The sequence below is a fragment of the Mesoplodon mirus genome (assembly GCF_964341445.2).
Source record: "Mesoplodon mirus genome assembly, chromosome: 8".
NCBI lineage: Eukaryota > Metazoa > Chordata > Mammalia > Artiodactyla > Ziphiidae > Mesoplodon > Mesoplodon mirus.
Genome location: NC_138984.1, coordinates 99,077,398 through 99,090,270, shown reverse-complemented (window position 1 = coordinate 99,090,270; position 12,873 = coordinate 99,077,398). Strand labels below are relative to the sequence as shown.

The 12,873-nt window shown below is 38.0% G+C and overlaps 1 protein-coding gene across 1 annotated transcript in view; it reads left to right on the top strand.

The window, feature by feature from the left end:
- Window positions 1-12,873, top strand: part of UGGT1 (UDP-glucose glycoprotein glucosyltransferase 1) — a 99,613-nt gene that overhangs the window by 16,529 nt on the left and 70,211 nt on the right. Inside the window, exons 5-11 of the mRNA XM_082631385.1 lie at window positions 303-415; window positions 2,091-2,265; window positions 4,129-4,225; window positions 5,139-5,217; window positions 7,251-7,351; window positions 8,050-8,149; window positions 9,579-9,639. Of these exons, the coding sequence (XP_082487511.1) occupies window positions 303-415; window positions 2,091-2,265; window positions 4,129-4,225; window positions 5,139-5,217; window positions 7,251-7,351; window positions 8,050-8,149; window positions 9,579-9,639 (726 nt within the window). The remainder of the gene's footprint in view (window positions 1-302; window positions 416-2,090; window positions 2,266-4,128; window positions 4,226-5,138; window positions 5,218-7,250; window positions 7,352-8,049; window positions 8,150-9,578; window positions 9,640-12,873) is intronic.

The following is a 12,873-nucleotide window of genomic DNA, read 5'->3' as shown; positions in this document are numbered from 1 at the left end:
TCCCCCCCCCCCCCCGGATATCTTTTGCTATCTTCTGAGATAGAATTTTAAAGTTCTATTTTGGGGATGATAATAACACCTACCTTATGGAGTGGTATTGGGAGGAACTAGATGAAATAATACAAGAAAGCAGTGAAGCATAAAGCTCTTTCTGTCACATAATGGGTATTCGGTAGATGTTAATTTTTGCTTTTACTGATGTTGTTTTATTATCATTTTATTACCTATTTAGAATATTCATGTTTTTATCTTGTTTTTGGTTAGAAATTATTTTTAAAAATGTCCTGTTTCTTAAATGACAGATAGCAGCTGATGAACCTCCACCAGAAGGATGTAGTTCATTTTTTTCAGTGCATGGAAAGAGGACTTGTGATTTTGATACCCTTGAGACTCTTCTACTAACAGCTTCTGAAAGGTAGATTGTGTGTTTCTTTATTTAAATGTCCTGCATTCATTGTGCTTTCTCCTATATCAGGTCCACCATCTGATTTTTCTTATGGGTTTTTTAGTCCGTAGGTATAGTGGTTTAGAATGTGAATTCTGGAACCAGAACCAACTAGATTTAAATCCCAGCTCCATCACTTAAAATAGTTTTGTGAATTTAGGCAAATTACATAACCTTTCTTTCCTCATCTTGTTTCGAAATAGATAATAAGAGTACTTACTGTTATTGTTACTTAATAATGACTGTATCGGAGAGATTACATAGGCTTTGTCATCAGTTTAGTAAAGAATATTCTGTGTATTAAAGCCAGTGCCTGGAGTAATGATATTAATGATAATGATCTCTCAGGATAGTATTAGTTTCAGACAAAGGAGACTATTTAAGATAATTGCAAGCTTAATTTGAATATTAAATTGGTAATCAGTGGCCTGATGTTTTTTTGCTTAAAGGTAGGTTTCCTGTGGTGGACAAATAACAATAGGTACCTCTTGCTGTCTGCCTAGGGCAATAACCCCTCTGTACATCCTCCAATGCTGTTATAAATTGTATAACAGTGATCTCTCTCTGTGATATTGCCCTGCTCTACCAGAAGTGCCAGGGGGTGTTTTAGGTGGGGAAATTCTTCTTTAGTGAGATTATCTGCTCAGCACCTGTCCTCTGCCCACCAAATGGTATGAGTGCTTTTTCCTCAGGGTGATTACCAGAAACTCAGTGAGCATTCAGCTGTCTCGGGGTGAGGTATGGACATTCAAAATTGGCTGCATAGTAAAGTGCTATTTCCTTGGGGAAAACAAAATTGACTGACTTGAAAAATTCTTTCTTTAATTTGTTAAAATAATACAGACCTTTATAAAGAAAAGAGTGATAATGTCTCCTCTTCTGAGAGGTGGTAACTATTTTTAATGGATTGGCATCCATTCTTTTATACTTTTTTCTGTGGTTATAAATTTATACGGGTAGGTAGGTTTATTTTTATAAGGGGCATTTTCCACTTAGTACGTGGAGGTATACCTCCTTAAGAAGGATTGGTAGGTCATAAAGTCTGTACATTAAGATCTGCTAATATCTTGATGTCACTCTTAGAGAAGTTTTCTTGAGGGGGGAGTTTTAAAATTTATGAGGATAACCTAAATTTTAGATGCAGTAGTAGGATGATCATAATAGTAAAAATGATAGAGGAGGGAGATACTGTAATTGGGAAGTTATACGCTTAGATTTATCCTCTGCTTTTTTGCATTATTTGCGCTTAGGTCTTCAGATAAAAAGATAATTACCTTATATTTATATGGTAGAATAATTTACTAAAGTTTTAGTACTATGAGGGCTGGATGTGTATCCTTTTTCTGGCTTTTTTACCCCCTGCTCTAGAAATTGGTAACAATTATTAGTCAAAGTCTACATTTTAAGGTTAGTATTTATATAACGTACATTCGTTAATTTTAATTATGAACAAATAAGACTGATACCTGTTTTGTTTTCAGTATTCTTACTAACTGAAAACTATTTAAGACTGTGATACTCTTTATAGTAAGATGCTTATAATGTTTGCTTAAATTATCATTGCTGAAGGTTCATTTTGTACTGTTTTTAATGTTTAAAAGCTTTTTTAAGTTAACAATTTTAAGCTTTTAATATTTATTTTCAGACCAAAACCTTTATTGTTCAAAGGAGATCACAGATATCCCTCATCTAATCCTGAAAGCTCAGTGGTTATTTTCTACTCTGAGATTGGCTCTGAGGAGTTTTATAAGTTTCACCGACAACTTGTATCAGAAAGCAGTGCAGGCAAAATCAATTACGTATTCAGACATTATATATCTGTAAGTATTGACTTATTTTATAACTGTTTTAAATATTAGTTTGCCCACCACAACCTTAGCACTTCAGCTAATAATTTCCCGCTTTATAAAATGATTTGAACTACTTTTTTGGGAAGTGTAGTACTTTCATCAAATCTGTTATTTGCACATAGGAGGTACTTTGCTTGTCTTTCTGAAGAAATGTAAAACAATATGCCTAAAAACTGCTGTATAAAATTGACATTCTATTTCAGCTTTGATTTTTTTTTTTTTTCTTCCCCTGGCCATGCCATGCGGCTCCTGGGATCCTAGTTCCCCGACCAGGGATTGAACCTGGGGCCCTGGGCAGTGAAAGCGCAGAGTCCTAACTACTGGACCGCCAGGGAATTCCCTACGTTCTATTTCAAAATGAACCATGTAAATTATATTTAATTTGGTCCAGATTTAATATGGTCATCATACTATTGAACTGATTCTTGAATTCACTTCCTTTCCAAACCCTTCTTTTTTTCTTTTTGACATCTTTTTATTTGATAGAAAAAGGAGGATTTCTAAAGAGGTAAAATCAGGCAGAATTGATTTAAAATTAAGCTTTTGAAACCTTGTGTGGCATTTAGCATTTAAAATATTTCTATGTAAAGATCGTTGGCCTTTAAAGTTTCTGTGTCATATTAAGCTCAGTAAATATCGGATGTTAAGTCCATGGGAAAGTAAAATAAAAATTTTAAATGAAAATTTATGTGAGCAGAAACAGATTTAACAATATCCAGTTTTAGACACCGCCCCCCCGCCTTGCTCTATTGCCGTTTTTTAAAAAATATTTATTTATTTATTTGGCTGTGTCAGGTCTTAGTTGCGGCACGCAGGATCTTTTGTTGCAGCACATGGGCTCTTTGTTGGGGCATGTGGGCTTCTCTCTAGTTGTGATGTGTGGGCTCTAGAGTGTGCGGGCTTAGTTGCCCCGCGGCACACGGGATCTTAGTTGCCCGACCACGGATCAAAACTGCGTCCCCTGCATTGGAAGGTGGATTCTTAACCACTGGACCACCAGGGAAGTCCCTATTGCTGGTATTTAAAGGGCCATCCTCATTCAGGATGATGGTAAGCCTGTGACATTAGGTCAGCCCTAACCCTGCCTGAAGACATTTCAAATCAGTAAAAAAAATGTACACACACACATTTACATACACCGTCTCAACAAAGCACTTCTAGGTTTGAAACCTCACCAGTTTTCAGCCCTGTGTAGGTTCCGGAACTGCTTTTTTGTTTTCTCCATTTCTTCACATGGTTTGGTGACCTTTGCCCTTTCCACTATCCCTTCATCTGTTTTTTTTTTTTTTTTTTAATTTACTTTTGGCTGCCTTGGGTCTTTGTTGCTGCGGGCGGGCTTTCTCTAGTTGTGACGAGTGGGGGCTACTCCTTGTTGCGGTGCCCGGGCTTCTCATTTTGATGGCTTGTCTTGTTGCGGAGCGCCGGCCCTAGGGCACGCGGGCTTCAGTAGTTGTGGCTCGCAGGCTCTAGAGCGCAGGCTCAGTAGTTGTGGTGCACGGGCTTAGCTGCTCTGCAGCGTGTGGTATCTTCCCGGACCAGGGATCGAACCCGTGTCCCCTGCATTGGCAGGTGGATTCTTAACCACTGCGCCACCAGGGAAGCCCCCTTCATCTGGTTTTGTTTCTACCTTGGAATTCCTGTTCCCACACTTGTGGCAGGATCCACAATCTAAGGATTCCCATGGAAGTTCAAGCATGTTTTGAGTGTGTAATCCTAGGTGATGGCTATGTGATGTTAACATGGTCAGGGTCTGTGTGCTGTGATGTATAAAGAGCTAGGTGGGAATGCGTGGAGAGCTGAGTGGTGATGGTGGAATACTTGCTCTGCTTGCAGAATCCCAGGAAGGAGCCTGTTTACCTCTCTGGCTATGGTGTGGAGTTGGCCATTAAGAGCACTGAGTACAAGGCCAAGGATGATACTCAGGTGAAAGGTGAATTTGTAAATTAAGACCAATGTGTTTTCTTTTCTTTAAATATGAGTTAAAGGGGAATTTGTTTCTTTAATGAAAAAGAATAGATTTAGGAGTATAATGAACCTATGTTTGAATCTTGGTTCTGTTATATCTGAGTTGGGTGACAAATTCTTTAGGCCCTAATTTTTTCTCTGTAGAGTTCAGATAATGATATATGCCTCTTAAAGTATTTTTGAGGAGAAAATAAGATGTAGAGGTAAAGAATTTAGCAAAGTTTTTTTCACAAAAGAGTTCAGTAAGTAGTAGCTATTGTTATTGATGATAGGTAGTTCACAAATAGTAATTAATTTGTGACCCAATGTGAAATCTTAAGCTATCATATAATTAACAGTTTCATGTTTTTATATTATTTTCTGCACTTGGAACAGTTTACTGTGGATGCTTCCTGTTGTAATATTCTAGGGTTTTGAATTCATTATTTCAACAAGTTTTATGCGTAATCTCTTTATGTCTTTTGAGCTTGTTTTAAAAGTAAAAATGATTGGTTTTGGTACATGGAAGATAGCCTCGTACTTCATTATCCTGTCCTCAATAATTATATTTAGGATTAAGTTGCCTAGTTGCAAATTCCTCAGAATTTTGATATTGAAAAATCCATTATTCATAATTTTAAAGGTATTAATTTTGAAATATTTAACATGTAAAAATTTCCACAGTTTAAGGAAAAACACATTCTTTCTTTATCCAGGAACACAGGATATATCAAAAACTCATTTATTATGTGTTTGTTAACCACTATGTTAGTTGAGGTATTCAACATTTTAAATGCTATTATAGTTTCAGGTGTTTCAAATTTTTTACAAATATTATGAAGTTAATATTTTTATTTCTAATCTGAGTGATTAGACATGTATTTGCTGTGCTTTTGTAGGAACTGACGTTAACACCACAGTGATTGGTGAAAATGATCCTATTGATGAAGTTCAGGGATTTCTCTTTGGAAGATTAAGGTATGTATATTCTTTTGGGAAAGGGTCTTATTCTCTTTAAACCTCCAGCCTTCTTCACATTGTAAGCATCATCTTTCTCTTTACTGCCTGAGTTACAGATCTCCCAACAATACTTTATGTATGTAATCTGATATGAGGAGATGACCAGTTAATTTGTAGTACAGTTTATGATTTCTGGCAATTCTGAAGCACATTATTCTTACATGATACTATGGCTGCCTGCTTATGGCTTAAATTGATTTATTTTCTGGACCTTGTAGTTGATAGCATAAAGTTACATGCCATTTTTTGATTCACATAATAGGAGAAATCTAATTGTTTTATACATTCTTTTCCTGAGGAAAATCAAATGTATTTTATGTTAGAGAGGTCATAGCTATTATTTATTTATTTTTTTGCTTGTTTGTTTCTTATCTCTTTTTCAAAAAATTTTATTTTATTGAATTATAGTTGATTTACAATGTTGTATTTATAGCTATTTACTTATACTAAACATAGTTTGAAAAATCGCAAAAGAGTTGTAGTAGGAGGTGTGGTAGATTTTATATATGTTCAGTTGAAATACATTTTATTACAATTTGCTTTATATGAAAGAGGATAGGAAGTGGCCTTTTGAAGAAAATTCCATAACTGTTTTATGAAAGCATAATAGAATTTTATAGCTGAAAAATGTTCTTAGCTGTTATTTTAAATGTTGCAGTTATTTCTGTTATGATTTGGTCATTGTTCAGAGCCCTGAATTCTGCTTTATCTGGAAATCTTAATTAGGACATCTATGGTGTGCTTTTTTTTTTTTTTTAATAGAAATAGTATGTGTAGGTGCAGTTTCATATATTTTAGCTTTAACATTTGACCCAGTGAAATGACAGTTAGACTAACAGTTCAGTAGAGATGACTTTGTTGATGTTGAGTGACTGTGCATATGTTGAGTTCATCCTGTGCAAATGCACATTTCTTTGTGTTGAACATCAGTTATGGCCTTATTAATATGCAGTCAGGTTCCATTTTTACTGCATCCAGGTTTCCAGAATTCATTTTCATATTCATGTTTTATATGTTTGTTTTTTGGATAGCATTATGATTTCATGTGTTTATAGCACAAAGGTAGTATGTAGAATACTGAAGACAATTTCCTTTTTGGACACTCAGAATGGTTATTTAACTAAAGTAAGTGACCCATTTTAAGGTATTTTTACCATGAAGAAAAGTGTAGTAACTGGAATGGATTGGTGGGATGGTGAAGGATCTGAGTAAATATTTTACTTTCGGCAGGTTGCATTTAAGAAATTTTGAGTTTTTACTGTTAAAAACAGGATTACTCTGTTCCATCTGTCTGTCTGATCTAAATGATCTATCTCTGCCTCTGAAAACTTCTGTTTTACTAACTTTAAATAGAATGCACTGTATTTCAGGATAAAACTAAACAAAACGCAATAATCTTGGTTAGCTTGAATTATATTCATGTGACTAAAGGATTTATGAGTGTGTAGCTGAAAGAAACTCATTTTGGGATTGGTAGCAAGGTATTTCCAATTTTATTTTGAGAAATTAAAAAGGTTCAGGAAAGGATGGAGAATAATATAACATACCCCTGTACTCACCACCCAGAATTGACTGTTTCTATTGTACTTGCTTTTCTGTACCAAAGAATTGTTTATCAAGGTTTTTTTTCCCTGCAACATAACACCTTCTTTTACTTGAAGAAAGAAAGAACCAAGGTGAGTAAAAAACAGCAGATAGAGTTGAGGTCCCCTCTGTTCCCTACTCTCAGTCCCACTCCTCTCCCTCCCCCAACATAGAGAGTCGCTGTTGTAGTGATTCATTTTTTAATCTGTAAATTTTATGGTTTTTAAATTAACTCATACTTTTCTATATTAACTTGTTTCTTAAGAAAAATTTAATATTTTTCCCATATTGTAGGAATTTTCCTATTACTAAGTGGGAGAGTTGTGAGATAAATTTGGGGTCAACTTCTAAATGTGCTTTGGGAAAGAAAAGACACCTGAAAAGGATTGATTTTATGTTTCTTTCAGAGACCTGCACCCTGACCTGAAGGGACAGTTGAAAGAACTCAGAAAGCATCTCGTTGAGAGCACCAATGAAATGGCACCTTTAAAAGTTTGGCAATTGCAAGGTAATAAAAATGTAGAGGAATCATTCTAAATTTTATGGTATTTAAAAAAACAGAATTTGAATTTAATTGTATTTATTCACAAATTTTAAGGATCATGTGATTAATCCTGATTTATTAGAAAAGAAAGGAAGAAAGTCCTTTTGTAGACAAATAACACTCTGCAGAGTAATATATATTTGTAGATGAGTTACCAGATCTTTCTTTGTGTGACCAGGTGCATAAGCTTGTAATACTAGAAACAAGTTTGTTTTAACCTTTCTATATGTATACATTTATTACACAGTTGGATGTTAAAGGCATGTCAGTATGGCAGGATGTATGTGTGCTTTTCTGGTCCAAAGAACTATGTATCAAGGTTTTCTTTCCCAGCATAATTTACTAAAGTCTTTTGCTGTACTTTGTGTTATATTGTAAATCCAGAAGAAGGAAAAGAGTTTGGGGTGGATTAATTCTGTGCTAAATGTGTTGGTATGTGCCTTAGTGTTTATGCAGGCAGATCAAGGAACGGCTACAGTAAACACTCTAGGGGCCTATGAAGTGAGTAAAACCTTCAATTCAACCATGGGCATGATTTGAAATGGCATTCTAGGGCATTCTTAATTACCAAGAAAATAGTGGGAAATAAATGTGCTTTTTTCCTATTTCTTTCTCATTGCTGGAGATGAATACACTTTAACTTACGTTTGATGTTGTTGCAGATCTAAGTTTTCAGACTGCTGCCCGAATCTTGGCCGCTCCTATTGAGTTAGCTCTGGTGATTATGAAGGATCTTAGTCAAAATTTTCCTACCAAAGCCAGGTAACATAGAGTAATAAGGCTTTGAGACATTCTTCTTTTTAACATATGCCTAATTATCTTCATGTTTATGCATAAAATGAAGCCATTGAAATATGAAAATGCTTAGGAAATTAAAGTTGTCTTCCTACCAGCACTGTACTGTTAATGGCCCACCTTCCCGAGAAGGCGACAAGCGCCCGTGTTGTGTGGTTGAAGAGAGCAGTCTAGGTTGTGTCCCTGCCACTGCCTCTTGCTAGTTGTGTGAACTTTGTAAATAATCACGTTCCTCAGCAGTAAAACAAATAACAACACCTACCTTTCAGGATTAGATGAGTTAACAAAATTTAATGTATGCAGATGTAACTAACTTAGGGTCTGGCATGGACTCCGGTGTTTTTCTTCCTGAAGAGTTTCTTATATATCATCTTACTCATTCTTTTTTTTTTTAAATTAATTAATTAATTAATTAATTAATTAATTAATGGCTGTGTTGGGTCTTCGTTTCTGTACCAGGGCTTTCTCTAGTTGTGGCAAGCGGGGGCCACCCTTCATCGTGGTGCGCGGGCTTCTCACTATCGCAGCCTCTCTTGTTGCGGAGCACAGGCTCCAGATGCGCAGGCTCAGTAATTGTGGCTCACGGGCCCAGCTGCTCCGCGGCATGTGGGATCTTCCCAGACCAGGGCTCGAACCCCTGTCCCCTGCACTGGCAGGCAGACTCTCAACCACTGCGCCACCAGGGAAGCAATCATCTTACTCATTCTCGATGAAGGAAATGAATCATAGAGGCTGACTTGTTCATAGTGACAGATTAAGATTTTGAATGCAGCTTTTCTGCTATTGCTTTCAATTGTGTCATGGTCCTCCACATCTCATAAACACAAGGCAAACCTGTTTTAGAAGCCACATTTTCAGAAACTTAAATAATTGTCAGTCCTTTTCTTGAGTCACTGAAGGAGGTGTTTTGACTTCTGATATGGGATGTTTTGTAAATTTGTTTATTTGATTAGTCTTGGGACAATATTTCTTGGACAGGACTTCAGGATCCTATAGTACATTATCATTTAATCAAGCATGCTGTTGAAGACACACATGTGCTTAAAGAGCTTGAACAGTCTGCTGCCTTAAGTTACTGAACAATATCCTTCGCCTGTGAGCTGTCGATATCATATACAGGAAGAGAGTTACCTATATTTAACCAAGATCTTGGAAATAACTGCACTCGCATGAAAGTGCACTTATTACTGTTACTTTTCCTTGGTTTTATATCTTGTGATAATGAACAAATACACACATCTGAGAGGAGGAATATATGTATCAATTGTAAAGGTTTAAGGTTTTTTCCATTTAGTTTTTTGTAATTTATGGAGCAATGTGTCGTTTCGTATAGGGAAATTGAAGTCTTTTATATCAAATAGTAAACTAAGCACTGATAATGTTTTTATTTCCTTAGAGCAATAACAAAAACAGCTGTGAGTTCAGAACTTAGAACCGAAGTGGAAGAGAATCAGAAGGTATTAACCATTGGAAAATAGTGCCTTTCTGTTTTGTATTATATCTTTAAAGATGCGGAAATGTGAGTTAAATCAGTGACATTTAATAGTTTTACTCTTCTTTTATTAAAGACGATGGTATTTTGATTCATTTCTGCAATCTTTTTTATACTTTCAGTAGTTAATCAAAGTTGAACATGAGTATATAATTCAAAGCATCAAATGGTTGCTACCTGTTTCTTTAGAAAAAAGCACCCCCACCAACATGTCTCACTCCCTGTGTGACCCCCTTCCCAGAAGCATCTGCTTTCAACTCCTAGTTGATTCTTTGGATATTTATCTCCAGATTCCAGCAAGCTTAAATTGGTACTTTCTCAGTTTCCAGTCTTATGTATTGGCCTTCTGTTACAAGGATGAGGTCTGACTTTCTTACACTGCTCTCCCCACTTCTCCCACTGTCTACCAGTACTCCATATTGGCACTTTCCCCATCTTTCTACCATCCCTGTGTTTTTGTCATGGTTTTATCAATTTCTTTTTTTTTTTTTGCGGTACGCGGGCCTCTCACTGTTGTGGCCTCTCCCGTTGTGGAGCACAGGCTCCGGACGCGCAGACTCAGCGGCCATGGCTCACGGGCCTAGCCGCTCCGCGGCATGTGGGATCTTCCCAGACCAGGGCACGAACCTGTGTCCCCTGAATCGGCAGGCGGACTGTCTCAACCACTGCGCCACCAGGGAAGCCCGGTTTTATCAATTTTTGATCTGCTTCACTATGGACTGGTTGTTCTTTATGTCTAGTACATACCAGTTATCCTGGGACCTTCCTTTAACCTCTTTTTTCAGATCTCCTATTTCTTGGATTCCATGTCTTCTTTGTTTTTGGTTTACTCCCTTATTTTGATGCAGCAAATCATTCTTCATGAGAAAGGTTGCATGTGAGGTAAATTTCAGACTCTGAGAAATCAGTTTTCCATTTTGTTTTTTTGTTTGTTTTTGGCTGCACTGAGTGGCAAGAAGGATCTTAATTCCCCAACTGGTGATTGAACCCATGCCCCCTGCAGTGGAAGTGCGGAGACTTAACCACTGGACTGCCAGGGAAGTCCCATTTCTGTTTTTATTGATAGCTTGGCTGGGTATAGAATTCTAGGTTGGAAGTCATTTAGAAGTTTGAAGTCATTGCTCCTTGGAATTTTGGTTTCCATTATGGCTTTTGAGAAGTCTGAAGCCTTTGTATGAGATGTGGCTTTTCTTTCTGGAATCATGTAGGGTCTTTTCTTTGACCCTAGTAATCTGAAATTCCATAGTGATAATGCCTTTTTAAAAAGTCTTTGTACTCTTGGGTGGTTGGTGGGCCCTTTATTTATTTATTTATTTATTTTTTTTTTTTTTTTTTTTGCGGTATGCGGGCCTCTCACTGTTGTGGCCTCCCCCGTTGCGGAGCACAGGCTCCGGATGCGCAGGCCCAGCGGCCATGGCTCACGGGCCCAGCCGCTCCGCGGCATATGGGATCCTCCCAGACCGGGGCACGAACCCGTATCCCCTGCATCGGCAGGCGGACTCTCAACCACTGCGCCACCAGGGAGGCCCGGTGGGCCCTTTAAATCTGGAAAATCCTTTCCTTTAGTATTGGGAAATTTTCTGGACATATTTCTTTGCATTTCGTCTTCTTTTTGGTTTCTCTTTTCCGTTTTCCTAGAATTCCTATTTATTCTTAAGATGTTACATCTCCTTGACTAATTTGGCCTAATTAAAAATCTTTTATTTCCTGTTTTCCAGTTCTTTTGTCTTTTATTTTTAAACTTTCTGGGAAGGATTTTCAGACCACTTGCTGAGATTTCTTTCTTTAGTTGTCAAATTTTTAATTTACAAGGGTTATTCTTGAATTATTCTTTTTATGGTGTTGTCTTATCCTTCTGAAGATATTGATGGTGCATGTATGTGTTTTCTTTTCTCTGCATAGTCTGTTCCCTCTTAAGTTGCCTTTCTTTTTGTCTTGTTCTCTTGTCTTTAACGTTAGAGGCTTTCCTTAGATGTCTGGTGATCTCTCGCTAACTGCTCATATTAGAGAGTGAGGCAATAAAAAACTGATTGAAAGCCCCGAAGGATGCGTCTTTGTGACTGTAGGCTGTGGTGGTATGGTCGTTTCCCAGGGAACTCCAGTGACAGAATCTTTAAACCTTTCCTCTTGAGCTGTTTAGTCTCCCGAAAAGGATCTTCCGATCTTCTGCTGGGAGGGTGAGTTCTGGCTGCTGGAGTTGTAGAAGCCCAGTAGGGCAGAGCATTTGGTAACTTCCGTGCAGTCCCGTTTTCAGAATGGGATCCCCATCCTCTGTTGTGTTTCATTTCACATAGTTCCCAGTCAGTCTTTCCCACAGTCACAGCGTGCTGTATTCGCAGCCTGGGAATGAGTGGATGTGGAGTTTTTCTTTCCCTTGTAAGAAATTCTGATTCTCGATGCAAATTTCTGTTATCCCCTTATCTTCCTTGCCATTTTATCCTGGCAGGGCAGAGAAGCAAAAGCCGTGGCTTCTGCATTGTTTTGTGTTTTTCCCACGCAGTCCTAGATCTTAGAGTTCATTTCTCTCTGTCCACTGAGTGAGGGGGAGTGAAGGGAGCTCAGCGATCCCTGCCCTTGACCCCCAGCCCTGGGAGAGCTAAGGGATCCATGTTCTGTCCGTAGTATCTGATACGTTTCTTCCCTTCTCTACTGTGTGCTGTTGAGTATATGATCAGCCGTTCCAGTTTCCTTGCCGAGAAAGAGGAATTGATTGGAAAGGATATAAGCCAACAGAAGCTGTGTATGATATGGCATCAAAGCAGCGTTTCCAGTGGGTCAGGCGGGTCTGAGGGCTGCAGAGGCTGCATGGTCACATGCATTCCACCGCGTCAGAGAGCAGCAGTTGAAGGGCCCCATGGAGGTGGTCTTGGAGAGCTCGGGTGTATGTAGGCGCTGTCCTTAGCTCAGCACCTCAAGGTTTCTTGGCGTGCCTTAGTTTGAAAGTTTAAGGGAGGTGTGGGGTTTTGAAACCCTTTCAGATCGGATCCCTGGACTTCACCCAGGAGGCCCAGCTGTCAGTGACCGCTAGCACAACCTTGGCTGGCACCACAGACTGGGAAGGGCAACCAAAAAGTAACTCTCGTGCTTGGCTTATTTAACACTCTCTCCCTGTCCCCAGTATTGTAGGAAACAGTTGTATTAATCATTGTCAACATTTGTACGTATAATAAGACCAGAAACATGGAAATTTCTGTTAAAT